Here is a 23,942-nt window from a genome sequence, read left to right on the forward strand (position 1 = left end):
CTGCTGGGAAATGTAGTTCTTCTGGTTCGGCCGGCCTTGGCCCTTCGATTTTCCTCCGCCGGCTTGAAACCTAAACCTTGGAGTGAACGGGCCGGGATAAAGCTGTACGGAGCCAAAATGTGGTCTCCCCACCCATTTCCCCTTCCGCGGGAAGGAAGGCAGAAGCCAGCTTCACGCTACCTCTGAGCCCAATTCAGCGTGTGATCTGTTCAACGTAAATTCGCACTGATGATTAGGCCTGGAGGAGAGCTGTCATCAGAGATTCATTCCCTTCCTATTCTCCTTGATCGTTTTCTGAGGCTGATGCCTGATGCTGACCTTGGCTTCAGGAAAAAAGCAGATGTTGGGCACCAGACTGCTGTCTCTACCCAACTCTGAAGTCGTGAAGACTCTTCACAGTGAATGGGAAGGAATGCTCTGCTCTCTCTACCCCCTCTCCACATCTAGATCCGAGGCCTGGGGGGAGGAGGAGGCCGTACATCCAAGGGGAGGTCCAAGGAGACGTCCAGCTTTAAGTTTCTGTGAGTGCTATGAATCCCTTACCAGCCCAGAATATGGGGTTATCAAGGAATGCCTGCAGTTGTTTCTCAACTTTGTGTGTGTGTGTGTGTGTGTGTGTGTGTGTGTAACAGTTGTATTCTGTATTGCGACACAATTGACATAAAATACATTTCAAGTGTAAACGTTAAGTTTTGACCTATGTGTACAACCCATGAGGCCATTACGATAGAAGATAGGATTCAGTAAGCGGAAAGGGAAAGATTAGGGCCTGAGGTCCCTCAGTGGGGAAAAACACATATTTTGGAACAATGCTGGGAGTGTCTGACCACAGCAACACCCTCAGGCATGAGGTTCCTCTTAAGAAAAGTAACAGAGCCTACCTACTCCCCCTCAGGTTTCCCTCAGGAATTTGACAAAAGACCTAAGTATGGCCATAGACCACCCCTCATACAATGTAGAGGAGCCAATCAGGAATGGACAACCCAGCACCTAGACCTATGAAGCCAATAAGGGTAGAATCTGAGAAGGAACAAGAGGGAAGGGAAAGCACTCAACCGAGTGAGCCACCCAGGCACGCCTCCACCTCTTCATTCTTCAAAGCGGCAGGACAATGAATCCTGGGTATTGTGGTAAAAAATCCTGCAATACCATCACAATTAAGATAATGAATTAATCCACCTCCTAAAAATGTCCTCCTGCCCCTTGGGAATCCATCCCTCCTGTCCATTTCACCTTTACCTAGGTCAGCTGGTTGTTTTCATTCCTATACCACTTTTAAGTTACCATTTAGGGCACCTGCGTGGCTCAGTTGGTTGAGCATCTGACTTTGGCTTAGGTCATGATCTTGAAGTTTGTGAGTTCGAGCCCCGCATCTGGCTCTGTGCTAACAGCTCAGAACCTGGAGCCTGCTTTGGATTCTGTGTCTCCCTCTCTCTCTGCCCCTTCCCCGCTCAGGCTCTGTCTCTCAAAAATGAATAAACGTTAAAAAAAAAGTTTTGTTTTTTTTTAAGTTACCTTCTTTTTCTATGTTGACACCATTAAACCTACCAAGATGTGTGCAGCTGTAACCTAAGTTCTGTCTTCTCCCCCTTTACTATCTCTGCTCCTTTTAAGGAAAACTCTCCTTTATTTCCTCTCCCCTAGTCAAGGACTCCTAGAAGGCCAGAGAAGGAGGAGATTATTGCTGGGGCAACCATTTGCATCAGCATACAAATTTGCTGGAAAAGCTGTTACACAAAACAAAACAACAAAATAACTCACTGATCACGTGTCTCTCTTCAACTACCAAGTCTCTTTAGAATACAAGTTTTAAAAGGGTTGATCATCCTATCTCTCCACTGCTTTCAAGGATTATCCACGTTACAGCACTTTTCAATACTTCATTTCTTTCATGACTAAGAATCCATTGTATGGATGCATTACATTTTTAACACTTAGAATTCAACACTGAAGCTGTTACTGGGCTTTTCTCTATGAAAAGATTTATTATTATTAATTCAATCTACTTGTTAGGTCTGTTCAGATTTTATCTTCTTGAGTCAGGTTCATCAGTTTTGTGTCTTTTTAGAAATGTGTGCATTTCATGTAGGTTATCTATTTGTTGGCATAAAATCATTCATAGATCCTCCTAATCCCTTTTTATCTATGCTTTAGGAATGTCTCCTTTTTGTTCCTTATTTTAGTAATCTGAGTTCATTATTTTTTTTTTTCTTGGTCAGTCTAGCTAATGCTTTGTCAATTTTGTTGATCTTTTTGAAGGACCATCTTCAAAGTTTGTGCTTTTGGTCTCATCCATTTTCATTTGTTTTGAAAAGGTCTCATTTGTTTTTCTATTCTCTATATCATTTAATTCTACTCTCATCTTTATTATTGCTTTGTATTTAAACTCTTCTTTTTCTAATTTCTTTCTTTTTCTTTTTCTAATTTCTTAAGGTAGAAGTTAGTTTATTGAGAATTCCAAGCAGGTTCCACACCACCAGCTCAAGCCCCACTTGGGGCTCAACCTTACAAACTGTGAGATCATGACCTGAGCCGAAATCAAGAGTTGCACACCTAACCGACTGAGCCACCCAGGTCCCTGAGACATATCTTTTTTTTTTTTTTTAATGTTTATTTATTTTTGATAGAGAGTGGAGTAGGGGCAGAAACAGAAGGGGACAGAGCCTCCAAATTGGGCTCTGTGTTGACAGCAGAGAGCCAGATGTGGAGCTTGAACTCACCAACTGTAAGATTATGACTTGAGCCAAAGTTGGACACTTAACGTACTGAGCCACCCAGGTGCCCCAATTTGAGATATATTTTTTTAGTTTTATTTTTTTTTTAATTTACATCCAAATTAGTTAGCATACATATAGTGCAACAACGATTTCAGGAGTAGATTCCTTAATGCCCCTTACCCATTTAGACCATCCCTCCTCCCACAACCCCTCCAGTAGCCTTCTGTTTGTTCTCCATGTTTAAGAGTCTCTTATGTTTTGTCCCCCTCCCTGTTTTTATATTATTTTTGCTTCCCTTCCCTATGTTCATCTGTTCTGTCTTAAAGTCCTCATATGAGTGAAGTCATATGATATTTGTCTTTCTCTGACAAATGCCCTCTCTAGCATAATACCCTCTAGTTCCATCCATGTAGTTGCAAATGGCAGGATTTCATTCTTTATTATTGCCAAATAATACTCCATTGTATATATATACCACCTCTTCTTTATCCATTCATCCATCGATGGACACTTGGGCTCTTTCCATACTTTGGCTATTGTTGATAGTGCTGCTATAAACATTTGGGTGCATGTGCCCCTTTGAAACAGGATACCTGTATCCCTTGGATAAATGCCTAGTAGTACAATTGCTGGGTCATAGGGTAGTTTTATTTTTAATTTTTTGAGGAACGTCCATACTTTTTTCCAGAGTGGCTGCACCAGTTTGCATTCCCACTAGCAATGCAGAAGAGATCCTCTTTTTCTGCATCCTGATTTGAGATGTTTTTTAAATATGGTCATTAAAAAATATAAATCCCCCTTTAGGCATGACTTTAGCTGAGTTTCATAAGTATTAGTATGTTGTGTTTCCATTTTCATTTATCTCAAAGTACTTTTTAATTTTCCTTGTTACTTCTTTGATCCATGGTTACTTAGGACTGTTTTTAATTCCCACATATTTGTGATTTCCCCAAATTTCTTTGTTAACGATTTCTAATTTTATTCCATTGTAGTCAGAGAACATATGTATTATTTCAATAATTTTTATTTTTCTTAAAATTTTTCTTAAAAGCAATATCTACATCCAAAGTGTGACTCAAACCCATTACCCCAAGATCAAGAGTAGCACATTCCACTGACTGAGCCAGACAGGGCCCCTAATTTCAACAATTTTTTAATTTACTGAGGCTTTATGGTATACCATATGGTTTATTCCAGAGAATGTTCCATGTGCACTTGAGAAGAATGTGTATTTTACTTTGTTGGGTGGAATTATCATCTATAGATATTTCTTAGATCTAGTTGGTTTACAGTGTTTTCTATTTCCTTGGTGATCTTCTGACTTGCTTTTCAGTTACTGAAAATGAGGGGCTGAAAATTCCAACTATTGTTGGAACTATTCCAACTATTCCAAATATTGTTGAACTATTTCTCTCTTCAATTCTGCCAGTTTTTGCTTCATGTTTCTTGGGGTTCTGTTGCTAGGTGCATATTTTTATAACTGTTATACCTGCTTGATGGATTGATCTCTTAACCATTATAAATGTCCTTCTTTGCCTGTAGTAACAATTTTTTTCCTTAAAGTCTATTTTGTCTAATATTACTATGGTCACTCAAGCTCTCTTTGAGCTACTATTTGCATAATTCCCATGCAAAAAACATAGTTCCCATATTTTTACTTTCACTTATTTGTATCTTTGCATCTAAACTGTGTCTCTTGTAGATAATATAAAGTTGGATTATGGTTGATTTGTTATTTATTTTGCCAGTCTCTGCTTTTTTGGTCATAGTATTTAATCCATTTATATTTAATGAAATTACTGAGAAGGTAGGATTTATGTCTGTAATTTTGCTATTTGTTTTCTATATGCTCTATATCTACTTCCCCTATTTCTTCATTATTGCCTTTTTTGTTAAACAGATATTTTCTAGGGTACGTTTTAGGTCCCTTGTCTCTTTTACTGTATATTTAAAGTTATTTTCTCAGTGGTTGATGTGTCTTGGTGTAGATCTCTTTGAGTCTGTCCCACTTAGAGTTTGTTGGACTTCTTGGATGCATTTAAAATTTTTTTTATTTATTTTTTATTTGAGAGAGAGCGAGCACATATATGAATGGGGGAGAGGGGCAGAGGGAGAGGGACAGAGTCTTAAGCAGGCTCCTCAGTTAGCATGGAGCCCAATGTGGGGCTTGATCCCATGACCCTGAGATCATGACCCAAGCCAAAATCAAGAGTTGGACACTTGGGGGGCACCTGGGTGGCTCAGTTGGTTAAGCATCCAACTTCAGCTCAGGTCATGATCTCATGGTTCATGAGTTTGAGCCCCATGTCAGGCTCTGTGCTGACAGCTCAGAGCCTGGATCCTATTTCAGATTCTGTGTCTCCGTCTCTCTCTGACCCTACCCTGCCCGCCTTTGTCTCCTCTCTCTCAAAAATAAACATTTAAAAATTAAAAAAAAAAAGTTAAGACACTCGGCTGACTGAGCCACCCAGGCGTTCATTCTTGGATGCATTTAATGTTTTTCATCAAAGTGGAAAGTTTTGGGCTGCAATTTCTTTCGATATGATTTCTGCCTCTTTCTCTCCTCTCTTCTAGGATTCTTGTTATATATATGTTGGTAAACATATACATATCTGGAGCACTGTTCCTTTTTCTTCATTCTTTTCGTTCCTCAGACTGGATGATCTTGATTGATTTCAGATTCACTGATTCTTCCTTTTGCCAGCTCAAACCTGCCTTTGAACACCTCCACTGAATTTTTCATTTGCACTAATGTACTCTTTAATGTCAAAATTCCTACCAGGTTCTATTTAAAAAACAATTTGTATCTCTTTAATGATATTCTCTCTCTGCTGACACATCATTCTCATCATTCTTTCAATTCTTTAAACATTTTAGATAGTCTTGTGTATAAGACCAATGCCTGGGCTTCCTCAGGGATGGTTTCTACTGATTGCCTTTTCCTTCCATGGGCCATACTTTCTTATTTCTTTGCATGCCCCATAATTTGGGTTGAATATCAGAAAATTTTAATAATATAATGGGGCAACTTTGGAAGCCAGATACTCTATCCTCTGCAGGGTTTATAGTTGCTGTTTATTCTTTAGAGTTTCCTGAAATAATTCTGTAAAGGCTATATTCTTTGATGTGTGGCCAGTGAAGTCTCTGCTGTTAGCTTAGTGGTTAACCAATGATTGACAGATTTCCTTAAACACTTGGACTAGTAAGTCTCCCAGCCTTTGCCAAGGGGTTGTGTGTGTGTGTGTGTGTGTGTGTGTGTGTGTGTGTGTGTATTGGGCATGCCTTCATGCCCAGGAAGGCAGTTTACAGCTCTGCATTAATCCTTCCTGCTTCTGAAGATCCTCCTGGTCATATAAGCTGAGGCAATTTAGGTCTCCCCAGGCATGCACAGAGCCCTATACATGTGTGTGGCCTTCTATAGTCTTCAGAAACTTTTCACAACTTCCAATGGACATCTCATTCCTCACCTTTTCCTTCTAAGTTTTTTGTTGCTCGTTCCAACTCGTGTAGTCTACTCAGGAAATTGAGGTGCTAAATAAACAATTGCTGCTGATTATTTTTAACAAACTCACCCAGGGAAAAGGTTGTTTACACTGGGCACACTTTGAGAAATGTCAAAGACAAGCCCTGAGATAAGGACTTAGATGGAACTGCCAGACAGGTCAAATAATGACAATTCACTGGGAAAGGGGTTTTGGAGGAGCTCCAACCCCACTCTGTACCCTCCCATGGTTGCTAAACTCCTGGGTTTCACCATGATTGTGGGGCTTTTCATTTCCAAGGCTACCATGGAGCTAGGAAAAGGGGGATGAAAATAGAGCAATTTAAAACATCACAAAACTTGCTCTTCTTACCAAAGTGCAACCATTTTTCTTTAATAAATATTTCTGGATTGTTGCAAACCTTTGGTTAACTTCCACACAGTTTTTGTAAGTGTTCCCATTGCTTTCATGGAGAGACAATTTTCAGAGGACACCAACACTCAATCTGCCTTTGGGGATGCTTTGGGGAAGACATCTTTAAAATATCACTGAACCTCTGGGGCTAATGGGATAACCCCATCTTCTTTAAGGAGAAGGGGCAGCTACTGACAGCAAGCAGGACCAGCCTCCAAGAGAAGTCCTCCACAAGCTTTGAACCTGTCCACTCTCAGGATCCTAAATAATTTCCTGCTCCGGTCCATGTGTACTTGTCCTTGCACCCTGCCTGTGCAATCTACATGGTGTCTAGTGGGTATGTGTTATATAGCATATCAGAAACTTGTTTGGAGTGCTTAACCAGCCAGGGTTTGCATTTATGGAAGGCCCTTTCTCTGTGTCAGAAGTGTGTTTATGGAGTGAAAGCAGCCATATATGGGAAAGATGTCCAGAGCATTCAGCCTCATCATGCATGAAGTCACAAGTTAACTATAGTTTACATAAATGACACTAACTGCCAGAGGTGTGCAAGACTTACCATATACCTGGCCTTAGTAAAGTCTTAGTAAAGACTTCATGGCCTTCTGGCTGATTGTAGAATCCTTTCAGAAAGCCCCTCTACCTCCTCCCTTCTCACAACCATGGGACCCATCTGGCAATCTGCATCATGATTCAGACAATATACAAGACATGTAAGACATGGACTGGATTTTGGCTGTGGAAATTGTTCCAATGCTTCACCCTAGAGGAGCTCATTACACTTTCAAAAGACAATCTGTTGGCTTATGTATTCAGTAACATGCTGGGGTCAGCAAACAATGGCCACATCTGGCTTGTGTTTGTGTGTACTAAAAAAAAGAAATAAAAATAAAAATAATTTAAAAGTAGGCTCCATGACCAGCATGTAGCCCAATGCGGGGCTTGAACTCATGACCCCGAGATCAAGACCTGAGTTGAGATCAAGAGTCAGACGCTTACCCATCTGAGCTACCCAGATGCCTCTGTTTTAAATTTTTAAAGAGTTGGTTAAAAAAAAAAAAGAAGAATATGCAACAAAGAACCTGTTTGGTTTGCAAAGCCTAGAATATTTACTAATCTGACCCTTTCCAAAAAAAGTCTGTCTACCTCTGAGTAACGAAGTCATGGATTCAAATAGCCAGTGCTCTCCTAGGACATTCAACAACCACAATAAGATGATAGAACCCAAGGGCACAAAAATACTTGAAATATTACTTTACTTTAATGCTCTGGGAATTTTAAACATTCATAAAATCACCTTATTTTCAGAAGTAATTTCCTCTTAGGTACAGATTCTGTGTTCAGGATCAGAGACAACTGTGTCACTGCATTTTCGCCACAGCAGCCACATGCTGCAGGAAACCTAACTCTGGCACCTTGTCTTCTCTAGTAGAGTCCCCCCCACACCCACAACAGGGCTGGGTCCACACGTGCTGTACACAACCTTGGCTGTCAATGAAAACACCCTCTGGGAGCTTCACCGCTGCTTGCGGATTCCGTGGATCCCATACATTTCCAGCACTGCTAAGTCTGAGATAATGATCCCGAGGCACTAATTTGAAACATCAAGTCAGCTGGGAAGTATGCCGGCACCTGCTCCACTGTATCCTACAGACACGGAGGCACTTCAATGTTCTGGGTAAAATCGAGTTTAGGATTACGCCAGGAGTTAAGTGTGAGGGAAGGGGCTTCTCTCTCAAGCGTTAATAATCTTAACACATATTTAAAAGATTTATAAGTTCCTGTCTGTTTACATTTGTTGTCAGGGCTTCACAAACTGTGTGAGTAAATGAAAGCACGTTTGCGTTTACAAATGCTGGGACAGGAAGCAAAAAGAGAACGTGCTTAGACAGCAGTTGCCTGTATCAGGGCAACAACATGGTCATTCTTAAAGAAATGCCTGTCCTTCCCAAAGGAACTTTAAAAAAAAAAAAAGTCCTAGGCCTTATCTGATTATTCTAAGGTAATAATGCATTTGTCTTTCCTTCTCAAGCAGTGGTTGAAGGCATCTCAGAGCATACTGATGCCTGACGTTTGGATTCGATTGGTCAGAGGTGGGAGAGAGGGGGAGGGTGTAGACACCAACATTTTTTAAAAGCTTCCCCAGTGAGTCCAGCATACCGTCAACACTGAGAACCTTGGTACTACAGGTTCTCAAGTCTTCCTAATTTCACCTGTCCTCACTAAACGCCCTTGAGGTAGTCCCTAGGTCAGGCAACAATTTCTTCCATGAGATAAGAAACTAAGGCACAGTGAGGTTAACGAGTTCATCTCACACTGTGCAGCTAAATGACACCACCAAGACTGGAATCATCTCCAAATAAAGAACACCTCCTCCCCCAGCAACTGGCGAAATGTACTCGGACTGCACATATAAAGACTAACTGAAGAGCGAGGCATAACCATCTGTGCCAAGGATATCATGGAAGGGTGTGGAACAGTTCGGAGGCAACCATCCCACTTGATTGAAAATAAATGCATAAAATAGATACTTATTTGAAACCATGTGAGGAATGAAGCAGAACCTTCTTTTTAAAGCCTTACTTCCCTCACGTATATGCTACTGATTTAAATTTCTTAGAAAATCCATCAAGATCCATGAACTTCCAACATCTATTCTTAGCTCTGTCACTGTAAGCGCTGGAAAACTCTCAAATGTCCCTTTAATTTGGGTCGAAAAGATTGTTACAAATCTGCGTTCACATGTGATAGCACTACAGAAACCTCCATGCTTTCCCCAAAACTAGTCCACAGAGACCTCCCAAGGACTCAGACACTTAGACTTTCTAGACACTAACCCAACAGTGCTGGGCCTCCAAGACTGACCTCCACCACTAACTGTTTTATTTTGCTCTGGATGCAAACCTCATTATCTGTTTTCTGGGTAACCACCCGGGCTTTTGTCTTGTAATTCCAAATTCACAGAAAAGCTAAACCAGCTGGGCCCTTCTCCTTCACCCCGACATAATGCCATCACATTCTACACCCACTGCTGCATCTATGAAATATTCCTTTCTTCACTGTAAGCTCCCACATCTCATCATGTTTGAGGAGGCGTTGCTCTCTTTTCTCTTTTTAAAAGTCTCCCTGACTACAGAACTGTTGTCTGGTGACAAGCAGAAAGAATAATGGAGCACATATATACACGCAAGAAGAACACAGCATGTATTAGACAGGGGGCCTGCTGTGGTTCCCAGCACACTCTATTAGGGAGGACCTGTTCAGTCAGCTCACACTGAAGGCAAGTAGCATCTTGTTCTTCCCACTGGTACTGATGCAGCCTCCTGAAAAATCTACAGAATATTTGATCCAGTAAATGGAAACTACACCTAATAGGACACCTTTGTTGACCTATAAGATGCTCTGTGGAGCTCTGAAACCATGTCTTTCCCAGGCCAGACATACACTCGTTCGGAGCCTCACCCTGATGTCAAGAGGCAGAAGCAGAGAAAAGAACAAAACCCTGGAACAAAACCTCTTCCAGCTCCTGCAGGAGGTGCTTGGAGAGCAAGACAATGGAGGAAAGCCGCCTGGGTCTGGGGCAGTGCCACCTGGTGGCGGCGGTGGGGTGTATGTGGAATTCTACTCTCCTGCCCCCTAGAGGGGTTTTTCCAAAAGTTAAAACAGCAACAACAATAACAACAACAACAACAACAAAAAGAGAACAAAAGGGAACTTTGCAAAAGTGCATGTAGAGTTCTGGTTAAAACCAAGATAACTGAGAATCATCATATTTCAAAGATCCACCATACCCAACTATTAAGTAAAGCAAGACATCGTGTTTTTTTCTCTCTCATGCTTATTTGATGCTTATGTTGTGGCAAACTTGCTGTTTGGTTTCTAAAACATGCACAGAGCAGATCGAGAGCAGCATTTGCCGTTTTGGTGCCCAGCCCACAGCAACCCTGACAGGTGACTGACCAAACGCCATCAGGAACGTGGTGAGGAAAACCCCCTTTGCCGCGAGGTGGCGCCTAGCACGGAACCAAGGACTGTTGGTGCATGCTTGTCCAGACTCCCATGGGCAGGGTGCTGTGGAGAGGGATGGGCGGGGAACACATCGGCCACCTCCCGAAAGCTATCACATCCGATCCCTGTCCCAGACAAAAGGGTTGCAGCTGGGCATAGAGCTAAGGCACTAAGGCTGCAGCAGGTGGAAAGACACCAACCAAAGGTCCAACAGTCTTGATCCCCAGGGAGGAGAGGCGCTGCTCACAATGCTGCCTTAGGATAAAAATTGGATTTTTTTTTTTTTTTTTTAAAGAACGAGAACATAAAATAATCAAGACCCTGTCTTTTCCCCTTAGAAGAATATTGTACTCTCCCCTCAGAGAAGTCTGCCGCGGTTTTCACATCTCGACAGCAGTGCTGCGAGCGCCACCTGGGAACCCCTGAGCAACCACTCTTCGGGGAGGTCGCCTTTTTTTCTCATGCTCTCTCTTCCATCACGGCTTGGCCGGTTGCCTCTCTTTCTCCAGTTCTGGCTTGGGAACGAGCGATCCTGACCTTTCACCTTCCCCTGGAGCAGGAGCTCATGCTTCTTCTGAGGCAGCTCTGGGCGCCTCCCTGGGTCACAGCTTGATGAACGCGGCCGGCTGGATGTGCTGTGGCTCCACGTCTGGGGGCGGGAAGACACTGGATATGGCTATGTCCACGATGCCCTGGCACAGTTCTGCATAGAGCTTCCTGAAACGGGTTTTTAGAAATATCACTGAAGATGTTCATCAAAACGCACATGAAAAGTCATGTTTATCACCAGGACCTGCCCTAGATGTTCCATCTCGTGACCAAATTTATAAAACTGGTTTCCACCATACATACGAATGCTGCACGAGGCATGGCATGAAGATAAAGCACCCCGTTAACAAACATTTCTAGAAGGTCTCAGGTGAACAAACAGCTCCTGCTCTCACCGGCAGGGAAGACGGGCAATTTTCAAGGGTAAGTCTTTCATCTGGCCTGTCTGCAGTGGGTATACCGCCCCCTCTCTGTGTGGCTGAGGAAACTCCAGGAAAGACAGCTAAGGAGTCACCCAGGAGTGACAGCTAAGCCAAGATCTGGAGAACGAGTGAAGTCAGACAAACAGTGGATGACGGGGGTGGGGGCTGAGTGGCTCAGTCAGTTAAGTGTCTGACTTCGGCTCAGGTCATGATCTTGCGGTTCACAAGCTTGAGGCCTGTGTTGAGCTCTGTGCTGACAGCTCAGAGCCCGGAGCCTGCTTTGGATTCTGTGTCTCCGCCTTTCTCTCTGCCCCTTCCCTGCTCATGTTCTGTCTCTCTCTCAAAAATAAGTAAAAACATTTTTAAAAATTTAGAAAAGAGGATGGAGGAGAGACAGACCCAAAAAGGCAGAAGGAAGGGGAAAACAGGGAAGGGGAGAGGAGGAGAGAAAGAGAGAACATGTTGGGGGAGGGGGAAAAGAGGGGCAGCGCCCATGGAAGGAGCAGTGTGCACGGAGAGTGGGTTTTACAGGGGCAAGAGCAGAAGAGGAGGTCCCTGTTGGAGGCTCTTGGCAAAAGCGTCCACGGTGATGGAGGATGACCTGTGGGAGAGCGAGGGCAGGGGAGGTGGACGGCAGGGGACTGCCAAGGCTGGAGGCCAAGCTGACAAGCCTCAAGCCAGAATCTGAGGGTAATGGAGAGAAGGAGGCCGGATCTGGGTCAGGATTCCAGCTTAGATTCTGTGCAGAGGGGAGGTGGTCATTCACGGGGACGGGAGAGCCTGGGGCAAGGGGTGCCTCTCGGACAGCCACAGACATCCTTGCAGGACGGTGGGCAGGCCGGTGCAGACACTGGTCTGGAACTTTGGCTGTGATGCAATTTGGTGGTTTTAAAATTATGAAGTTGAATAAGATCACGTTCAGAGAAAGCGTAATAGAGAAGACAAACAGCCAGGGCGATGAGGAACAGGGGGCCAATCTTGCCCACCCCTCCTCAGGCAAACCCTCCCGGTACAGAGTGTGCCTGAAGCCACAACAGAAGAGCGTCTCAGCAAGGTGTGAGCAGCTGCCTCAAACACTGCCGAGAGGCTCAGGGAAGTGCAGACAGAAAGGGGCTGCTGGACTTGGCAACGTGGACTCAGCTGGGGACCTTAGAGCAGTTTATACGGGATGGAGGGGACAGCATCCAGCCCAGAATGATCCACGGCATGCATGAGGGCAGAGGAAGAGGAGATGGCCTGAGCAGGCGCTGCTTTCTAGAAGTTTGGCTCTGACCCGAGTGGGGAGGAGGAGTCTCTGGAGCAGGACATGGCATCAGGGGAGGGCTCTTTTCTGACAGTTGTGGAAATCTGCTGTGCGCCCACATGCTGATGGGAACCACACCCTGAAGGGGGAAGAAAGGATGATACTGTGAATGAGGAAGGCCAGGGGACGTAGGACAGGAGTGGGGATAGGGCACGGAGCACGAGGGAGGACAGAACCTTTACTGCAAGGACAGGGGAAAATGGGCAGGCTGAGGTGGATCTGGTGAAGAGAAGATGTGAGCCAGCCTGCTCTCCCCCTTGCTTCAGTCTGCTCACCTCTCCTTCCTCCTTCCAACTCAGTTCCAAACACCACCCCTCAACAGCAGCCCTTTGCTCAATGATATTACCGTTCACATCCTTTACCAAGGATAAAATGTCCCAGCTTGTAATCTGTATTTGTCTGGTCCTCTGTCATGCCTGCAGTCTCTCTAAGGGCAGGGTCTGCATCTCTGCTCATGACTGTGACTCAGGGCCCAGTACGGGGCCTGGCGAGTTGGGGGGTACTAACGAGTACTGGTTGGCTGAAGGGAGTGCCGAACAAGACGAATCACACCCGCCATGTCGCAGCCACTGAGCGCGTGGCAAAGGCCTGGCTCCTAATGAAAGAGCTACTTGTGTGTTAATACTGCCCCTTGTAGGTTTGGGACTTTCTCCTAAACCTGTGGAGGAAGATCACCTCAACTCCTCCAGGACATGGATGTGGGGAACCACGGAGGGGTTTCGACCTGATGAAAGTGAATCTTTAGAAAAACCAGCAGCATATGAGGATAAGGTCCGTCTGACTTTCCCTTACATCTAAGGCCTCCATCATGCTTTTGAGGGCACATTCTGTTCATCTGTGCAACTCCCATAGTGCCTGGCATGGGGCATGGTTCCACTGGATGCTATGCCCCCCTTCTGAAGGCTCTCCCCTCCTCCCCTTGGTGCATGTGACACTCTTCTCTTACATACCATTTCTAGCTCCACTGTGCCTACAATGCCTTCTCAGAACACTTCTTGCCCAGGGAGCCCCTCAATTTCTTGGTCATCACCGTCCCGGTCCACTCACAGGACCTGCTCCCTGAACCGGTCACACAAGAGGGTCTCCTCTGGCAGTTTTTTAGCTTTGTTGAAACTTTCATAGCAACTACTGCCCACTTGAGCACAGACTACTGCTCAACACACATGGGGGAATTAGGAAGGACTGACTCAGCAAAGCCCCCTGACCCCCGCCAGGCAGGGTCCGGCCAAAGGATACCCTCCCTGACAGCAGTTACATGGTCTACACTTGAACACTTTGGTAATGGGAGCTCACTACCTTGCCAAGATAGGCTATTCCTACTGTGGAACCAACTTCCCATTTGTTAAAACGCAGTGGTGTTCAGGCTTACTGGGCACAAGCTGGGGCGCCGTTGACCTCAATGAGCCAGACCTTCAGCTCCTCGTCCACCATGAAGTCAAAGCCAAAGAGCTGGAAGCTCTGGTAAGGGAGGTGCCTGGTGCTGATGGCGGGCTCCACGCTCATGAGGCAGCTTCTGTGGGGCAGAGTGGGAGAGCTCGCTGAGAACGGGTTGGTTGAGGGAGAAGGAACACAGAAGACATACTTGGATGATTTTATATCAAAAGTGCTGATAAAAATCCACTTTGACTTAGTTTTTATTTTATTAAAAAATTTTTTTTAATGTTTTGTTTATTTTTGAGAGAGGAAGAGAAAGAGGGTGAGTGAGCAAGCAGGGCAGGGACAGAGAGAGAGGGAGACACAGAATCCAAAGCAGGCTCCAGGCTCTGAGCTATCAGCACAGAGCCTGACACAGGGCTCAAACTCACAAGCAGTGAGATCATGACCTGAGACGAAGTCGGACGCTTAACCAAATGAACCGCCCAGGTGCCATGAGACTTTATTTTTAGGTAATCTCTACACCCAACACCCAGCTCGAACTCACAACCCAGAGATCAAGAGCTGCACACTCCACTGAGACAGTCGGGTGCCCCAATTCTCTCTTTTAAATTTGTTACCAACAGATTATTCAAGGCAATACTACTTATCAAGCTATTTGTCAGAAAACTCTGCAGTCCTGTTCTTACAGGTAGGGGCTGCTTTCCTACCACAGCACTGAGTCACCGTGGCCCGTGGATAGGTGGATTCCTCCAACAGTAGGGCTGCTGCCATATTTGTTTGTAATAAATAAAACACTCCCACGCATTTTTGCCATATGAAAGAAATGGACTACCATTTGGTGAAGGGCAGAATTTGCAGTGAAGCTGGCCTCATTCATTTCTTCCACTAGCTCCAGTTCTAATGCCAAATTATTACTAATTAAAAGATTTAAATATTGAAATAGAAAATAGAATTATTATGAACACCACTACTGTTCAAAAAAATTGGGAAAAAACACAAACACAAAAAAGTTCAAAGTCAATCTCAGAAAATGAGTAAGTACATGAGATCTAAGGTCAGGGGGCTAAGGCCAAAATTTGGGACAAGTTTTTTTTTAACCTCTCTGGGCCAAGCTTTGATTTCTTTACCCATAAAGGAAGGGGTAAAAATAATACCTAGTCCTAGTGCTGGGATAGTTCAATGAAATAATTTATAAAGAACCTATGAATAATAAATCACTGTTTTCCAGAATAACCATCCCAGACAACCTATGCTATTTCTGTTTTATGAAGACCTTCCCTGATTTTTCCCTCAACTGAATGTTGGGGCAAAATATCTATTCTAGTAATAAAATATGTTATGACAACTCTAAGATTACCAGGAATGGCTTTCCTCCTACACAACTGTATGTTTAGAAGGAAAAATAAAGAAATTGGCTTCCATGTGACTGACTCCACAATGTATCTGTACAGGTAGTTTGTGACTAATGACATTAAAGAACTGGGACCTCTAAAAAAAAAAAAAAGAAAAAAAAGAAAGAAAGAAAGAAAGAAAGAAAGAAAGAAAGAATGAATGAACTGGGACCTCTGTGAACTTGGAGCCGGGGTCTTGCTCCCCCGACTTCCCTCCATCTCGACCCTCTCCAAGTGTCAACTTACTTTTTCTCCCCCTGAAAAGGAAAATATTTCTATGCATATATTTAAACCTTTAAATATAATTTTGGTCAGTTAGCCATTTAACAACCAACTGGAATAAAATTTTCTTCTCTCATTCATTTTTTTTTTTTTTATAAAATTTTTTTTTTCAACGTTTATTTATTTTTGGGACAGAGAGAGACAGAGCATGAACGGGGGAGGGTCAGAGAGAGAGGGAGACACAGAATCGGAAACAGGCTCCAGGCTCTGAGCCATCAGCCCAGAGCCCGACGCGGGGCTCGAACTCACGGAGTGCGAGATCGTGACCTGGCTGAAGTCGGACGCTTAACCGACTGCGCCACCCAGGCGCCCTCTCATTCATTTTTAACCTACACTGGTAAGGCACATATCACATTTTTTTCTGTGTCTTTATCTCTACTATGAAAGAATACCCTTAACTTTTTTTTAAACATTTTTACACATGACATTTTGTTTTATTTTTATTTTATTTTTTCTTTCAGTTTATTTATTTAAAAAAAAATTTTTTTTCTTAACGTTTATATATTTTTGGGACAGGGAGAGACAGCATGAATGGGGGAGGGTCAGAGAGAGAGGGAGACACAGTATGTGAAGCAGGCTCCAGGCTCTGAGCTGTCAGCACAGAGCCTGATGCGGGGCTCGAACTCACGGACCGCGAGATCATGACCTGAGCTGAAGTCGGATGCTTAACCGACTGAGCCACCCAGGCGCCCCGAGTTTATTTTTTTGAGAGAGAGAGAGCAAGCAGAGGAGGGACAAAGGGAGAGAGGGAGAGAGAGAATTTCAAGCAGACTTTGTGCTGTTAGCACAGGCCAAGGTGGGGTCCAATGCCATGAACCATGAGATCATGACCTGAGCTGAAACCAAGAGTTGGACTATCAACTGACTGAGCCACCCAGGCGCCCCTTATTTTATTAAAAAAAAAATTTTTTTTAACATTTTAATTCATTTTTGAGAGACAGGGACAGAGCGTGAGTCAGGGAAGGGCAGAGAGAGAGGGAACCACAGAATCCAAAGCAGGCTCCAGGCTCTGAGTGGTCAGCACAGAGCCTGATGCGGTGCTGGAACTCACGAATCACAAGATCATGACCTGAGCCAAAGTTGGACGCTTAACCAACTTAGCCACCCATGTACCCCAAATGTTTGTTTATTTTTGAGAGAGAAAGAGAGAGGGAAAGAGCGTGTGCACACGTGGACGCGCTTGCCCATGCGTGAGAGGGGGAGGGGTAGAGAGCAAGGGAGACAGAAGACCCAAAGCGGACTCTGCACTGACAGCAGAGAGCCCTATGTGGGACTCACAAACTCACAAACCAAGAGATCATGACCTGAGCCAAAGCTGGATGCTTAAGTGTCTGAGCCACCCAGGCACCCCTAACTTTTGTTTAATTAAAATATCCTTTCCAATATTATAATTAAGAAAACATTTAAATTTAATAGATGTTCATGATAGAAAGAAAGAAAGAAAGAAAGAAAGAAAGAAAGAAAGGGAAAGAAGGAAAGAAAAGAAAGAACCCCAACAAAGTGAAAGAAACATGCTCAAACACATAAAGGAAAAACCGAGAGCCAGAAGCAAATCAAAATTAAATATTTTTTTTTAATTTGCTGGAAGCTCAAGATTAATAATTCACTTTAAAGAATTTTTTTTCATCATTGGAGACTTTATACAGTACATCTTTTTTCAGCAGGAGTGGGAAGTTAGGGGGAGGCTAGCAGGGGGAAAAAACCACACACATACACGCTTAAGAGCTGTTGGGAGCATTTATAGCACCAAAGTAGCAGCACTCTCTGAACTGTACAGAACAATGGGGGAGTGGTGATGGTGGTGGTGGTATAACAAATATCTAATAAATCTTTTGCCTAAAATAGGAAATCTTTCTTCAGCATACTTGATTTCTCTGGTGTCAGAATTCTAAGCACCTACAATCCCTGAAGGAATGGGACTCTATAATTATTCTGCCAGACTCTATAGTAGAATACATTAAGGAAAAAGTCTCAGTCATTGTGACAGGTGGTAATGACAGAACAGATAAGAGACCAACAGAACAGAATGGAGATCACTCACATAAAGGATCACCTGATTTATAACAAAGCCTCACCAAAATACAGTGAGGAAAGGTCAGCCTTATGCACAAATGGTCCTGGGTCAACGGGATACCCCACAGAGAAACATGACACTTGACATATAACAATTCAGGTAGATTATAGGTCTAAAATATAAAAGATAAAGACCAAGATGTCCATCGACTATAGAAGGGATAAATCATGTAATAATCACACAATGAAATATCACACAGCAGTAAAAAAGGTAAATTACTCCTATGCAACAATACAGATGAAACCCATAGGTATAACTGTGAAAAAAGTTGAACAGGAAACAGGAAATACAGTATAATTCCATTTACATAAAGTGTAAGAATAAGCAAAAGGATGGTAATAAAAGTCAGAAGAGTGGCTATCAGTGGCATGAAGTATATATTTTGAGGGAGTTCAAGAAAGTATTCTGAGGTGCTGTAAATATTTTATATCATGATTTGTGTAATGATTATCTGAGTATACGCATAATTAGAAGTTCACCACACTGTACACTTAAGATGCATGGAATTTACCATACACATGTTATACCTCAACTTAAAAAAAATCTCTATTGGGGGCGCCTGGGTGGCTCAGTCGGTTTAGCGTCCGACTTCGGCTCAGGTCATGATCTTGCGGTTCGTGAGTTCAAGCCCCACGTCAGGCTCTGTGCTGATGGCTCAGAGCCTGGAGCCTGTTTCAGATTCTGTGTCTCCCTCTCTCTCTGACCCTCCCCCGTTCATGCTCTGTCTCTCTCTGTCTCAAAAATAAATAAACGTTAAAAAAATTAAAAAAAAATCTCTATTGGATTTAGTAAACTATAACAAGTGAGTAATAGCACTAAAAAATTATTTGCAGGCATATCAAGAAACAGGACCGAGAGAAAAAACAGACAACAGAAGCAAACATGTAAGTCAGGGGTTAGCAAACTTTTTCTACAAAGGACCAGACAGTAACTATTTTAGATTTTGAAGGCTACAGAGAGTTTCTGCTACGTATTCTTCTATTTCTAAAAAATCTTTTAAAAATGTAAAAACCACTTTAGCTTATGGTTTATATGAAAACGGGCTTTAGGTTGGATTCGGCCCATAGGACATAGTTTGCTAACGTCTACTACAGGTAATTCAGATTTCAGACTAATCAAATGAAGATGTTAAAGAATCACTGTTAACATGTTCAAGACAATATAAGACAAGTGGGAAATTTCACAAGAGAACTATAATCTAAAAAGGGTCAAATGGAAATTCTAGAACCGGAAAGCACAATCCCTAAAATCAAGAGCTCAAGAGATGAGTTATCAACACATTTCATTGGCATTTTCCTTTTTCCTTTTTAAACAGGTTTTAATTGCTAAAGGAAGAGATCAAATGATACACAAAAACCATGGGAGAAATATGAGACAGTGAAAAGGATTGGTACCATGTAATTACAGTCCCAGAGGAAAGAAGAATGGGACAAAAGCCAAAAGGGAAAAGATAGCGGCCATGAATATTCCAAAACAAATAAAAGACTTGCAGCCGCAGATTCAAGAAGCACTATGACACGTAGGCAGCAATAAGTACAAAGACAAGTATACACAACTCACAGTAACGCTTATAAAAATCGATGAAAATAAATCTTCAAAACAGAGAAAAGACACAGAGCAAGCTAAAATTGTTGCTGACACCTCAAAGGAAGAGACAGAAGCCAGAAAGAGACAGAAGCCAGAAGACAATGGCAAGCCATCTTCAAAGTGTTTAAAAAAAAAGATTTTGCTGATCTAGAAATCCATTTCCATAACATGTCTTTAAAAAATCTTTCCACGTCTTTAAAAACATAAAGAAAACATAGATGCATCTGTGTGGCTCAGTCAGTTAAGCATCCGACTTCAGCTCAGCTCATGATCTCACAGTCCATGACTTTGAGACTGGCATCAGGCTCCGTGCTGAAAGCTCACAGCCTGGAGCCTGCTTTGCCTCTCTCTTCTGCCTCTCACTGCCCCTCCCTCCCCCCTCTCTCTCTCTCAAAAAAATAAACAAACATTTTAAAAAATCTGAAGAAAAAATAAATGTAGATAAATTATTAGATAAATAAAAAACCAAAATGATTCATCAGCAGCAGACTTTACTTAAAAAGGAATAAAAATGAGTTTTTTAAGAATTAGGAAACTGATGGGGCGCCTGGGTGGCTCAGTCAGTTGAGCGTCTGACTTTGGCTCAGGTTATGATCTCATGGTTCGGGAGTTCGAGCCCTGCGTCAGGCTCCGTGCTGACAGCTCAGAACCTGGAGCCTGCTTCAGATTCTGTGTCCCCCTCTCTCCCCACCCCAACCCTGCTTGTGCTCTGTCTCTCTCTGTCTTTCAAAAATGAATAAACATAAAAAAAAAAAGTTAGGAAACTGATCCTAGACAAAAGCAAGAAAATGCATGAAAGAAAAAAAAGCAACATAAAAGGTTAAAATGTATAGGAAAATCTAAATGACTATTAACTCTATAATAATAATGATGATGATAATGATGATGTCTTGTGAGTTTAAAATATAGGTGGCATTAATGACCACCACGTATCTACAATCCAATTCCTTTAGGATCCTTTCTCTGGTCCCTTCTGCTTCCCCTTCAGAGATAACCACTATTTGGAATTTTATGGTTTTCATTCCTTCAGTTCTCTATTTTAACCACACATGCACATTCCTCTAAATAACTTCAGTTTTGCTTTTCAATTTATATGAACAGAACCAACCTGTATGCATCTTGTATACACAGTTTATATTTTTTGTAATTTTTGCTTGACATTATGTTTGTGCAACAGCAGTGAAAATATCCTTCAGGAATAAGGTGAGACAAAGGCATTCTCAGATGACAGAAAATTAAAAGATGTTATTACCTACAGAACGAACTGCTCTAAAAGAAATGCTAAAGTCTAAAGGGAAACAATGCCAGAGAGAAACCTGGAACTTCAGGACTGAAGGAAGAGAATAAAAAAAGGCAAATAAAATATTTTTCTCTTTTTATATTTAAAGTGGGTTTCTTGTAGACAGCATACAATTTGGTCTTGTATTAAAAAAAAATCCAACCTAATAATCTGTCATACATATAATATATATATATGAATATTGGTAACAAAAATTATAACATTACGTGGTAGAGATTTCAATGTATGTAGATGTAATATATACAACAACTATAGAGGGGGAGAGTTAAGTGAACTATAAGGTTATAAGTTTTCTGTACTTTATTTGAAGTGATAAATTATTAACTCTAAGAAGGCTGTGAAATAAATATTAGGTATATAAATCCTAATCCCTAGAGTAAACACTAAGAGAGAGGGAGAAAGATAGCCAAATACTCAACAGAAAAATTAAAATAATTTTTATTTAAAAATTCTAAGTAATTCTAAGTAAATTCAATAATTCTAAGTAAACTGAAATAATTTCTATTTGAAAAAATTTTTTTTAACATTTATTCAGTTTTGAGAGACAGGGAGACACAGAATCTGAAGCAGGCTTCAGGCTCTGAGCTGTCAGCACAGAGCCTGACGCGGGGTTCGAACTCACAAACCACGAGATCATGACCTGGGCCAAAAAGTCAGAGGCCCAACCAACTGAGCCACCGAGGCACTGCAGTAAATTCAAATAATTTTTAAAAGGGAGGCAATGGGAAAATGAAAAATAAAAGCAAAAGGGGACAGATAGTAAACAAAAAAATAGTACATATAAATCCAGCCAAACCAATAATAATTAAATTCAAATGATAAAAACACACCAATTAGAAAGGTAGAGATTACGATATTGGCTATTTTGTTAAACAAAACAAAAACAAAACCTAACTATACACTGTCTACCAGAAGCCCACTTTAAATATAGAACGGAACAGAATAGGATAGAAGTAAAGGGATGGAGACATATCACTAATCAAAAAAAGCTGGAGTGGCTACATTAATTAATATCAGACAATGTACTTTAAAATAAGAAATATTACCAGAGATAAAGACAGAAATTACATATGGATAAAGTGGTCAGTTGCCAAAAAACAAAAAAGGTAACAATTCTAAATGTGTATGCACCTAAAACAGATCTTCAAAACATATAAAGCAAAACTGATAAAACTAAAGGAGACATAGATAAATCCAAAATTATACTTGGAGACTTCAATGTTTCCCCTTTCAATCATGAACAGAACAAGCAGAACAGAAATTCAGCAAGGATGTAAAAGACTTGAACAACACTAATCACTTTCACCTAATTCATATTTATAGAACACTCAGCCCAACCATAGCAGAATAAACGTTATTTTTAGTGCACATGGAACATTCACTAAAACTGGATCATATTGTGGGCCATGACACAAACTTTAACAAATTTTAAAGTATGTTCTCTCAGCATGATGGAATTAAAATAAAAATCAGTAATAGAAAAATTTCTTGAAAATCCCCAAATATTTGGAAATTAAGTGAAAATTTCTAAGTAACACAAGTCAAAGATGAAATCACAAGGAAAACTAGAAAATATTTTAATAAAATGAAAATGAAAACACAACATAGCAAAACCTGGGGGATGTGTCAGTAAGTATTTAGAGGGAAACTGACAGCATTAAATGCACTTAAAAAAGGTAATCTCTCAAATCAATGGTCTAACCTTTTGTGTTAAGGAAACTAGAAAACAAATTAAACCCCTCAAAAAAAGCAGAAGAAAGGAAATAATAAGGAGCATAAATCAAAGAAATAAAAAATAAAAACAATAGAGAAAATCAATAAAGCCAAAAGGTGACTTTTTAAAAAGATAACACTGATAGACCTCTAGCCAATAGAGGTAAAATAGAAGATACCAATATAAAGAGTGCAAACAGTGACATCATTACAGTTCCTACAGATACTGAAAGGATAATAAAGGAATATTACAAATAACTTTTGTCCTTAGAGAGCTTAAATGGAATTCCTTGAAAGGCACAAACTTTCCAAAGCTTCTTCAAGACACACAACCAAAAAAGATACAATTCAGTTACCTTATTATATGTTTAATTTGTAGCAAGATACTACTCTCCAGCGTAATGTTCAAAGCACTTATTAGGTACTTATTGAACTCCTCAAAGAACATTTCATTCCCTTCTTCGTACTTTCCATAGTTCTTTGAGTATTCCTTCTGAATGCAGTGATTGGTCAAATGGCAGGTTTTGTCTTGGAAATTATCAACATGATATGGTTCTGAAGCAGTCCGAAGCACACCCTCTTTGTAGAGGTAGATATTATACTGATGATCCACTAAGACCCAGCTTCTGCAAGTCAATGAGAACAATTTTATTCAAAGTTTCTCCACAGTATATATATCATCCCCATTCCTTACCTTTTTTGGAGGGATGTAGAGGAAGGAGGTAGATTCTAAAATTATATCAGGAAAGCCATAGCCAAGATAGCAGATTATGAATCTGCTATTAGCTAAGAGAGCAGATTATGACATAAATGACAAGAAGACTTTGATCAGTTCAAAAGATACAGCATTTTAAAGAGATCCAGATGGGCTGGGTCCTAAGGTTTATCCATGAAACCTCCATTTGCCATGTTTGCTCTATTAGTAATCTTAAGAGGAAGACTGTTCACCCTGAAGCTGATCTGACACAGGACTGGTGTTGAAGAAGCAGCAAGTCATTACAAAGGCATCAAGAAGACAGAGTCCTCAATGAGGAAATGTCAGCAAGGCCACAGGAAGGCTGGGGACAGGGCTGTTTAAAGCACGATACAACCTCTTACTCTATGCCAGGCCCATTGCTCAGAAAGTTAAAATCCAAAAACCTAAGGTGTGTTTATGAAATTCTTAAAAAATAGGACACAAATAATGAAGTAAGAACATTATTATTTTGTTGTGTCTTAATTATGAGTTGTATGTACATCTCACAGCTTTGTCCATAAGCAAGCCCCATACATTTAGACTCTCTTCTTTGGAGCCACAAGTCATTTTGATTAAAGAAAACATAC

General features: G+C 41.6%; 1 protein-coding gene across 1 annotated transcript in view; it reads right to left on the minus strand.

Moving 5' to 3' along the window:
• Nucleotides 1-7,638: 7,638 nt before the first annotated feature.
• The window catches only part of TTL (tubulin tyrosine ligase), a 38,021-nt gene continuing 21,717 nt past the window's right edge, over nt 7,639-23,942 (minus strand). The window contains exons 5-7 of the mRNA XM_047069058.1: nt 22,976-23,245; nt 14,265-14,408; nt 7,639-11,338 (exon numbers count right to left, since the gene is read on the minus strand). Of these exons, the coding sequence (XP_046925014.1) occupies nt 11,224-11,338; nt 14,265-14,408; nt 22,976-23,245 (529 nt within the window). The 3' untranslated portion in view covers nt 7,639-11,223. The remainder of the gene's footprint in view (nt 11,339-14,264; nt 14,409-22,975; nt 23,246-23,942) is intronic.

The sequence above is a fragment of the Lynx rufus genome, unplaced genomic scaffold (genome assembly GCF_022079265.1).
Source record: "Lynx rufus isolate CCGP_SWC_20201006 ecotype Redwood Valley unplaced genomic scaffold, mLynRuf1.p SCAF_8, whole genome shotgun sequence".
NCBI classification, from domain to species: domain Eukaryota; kingdom Metazoa; phylum Chordata; class Mammalia; order Carnivora; family Felidae; genus Lynx; species Lynx rufus.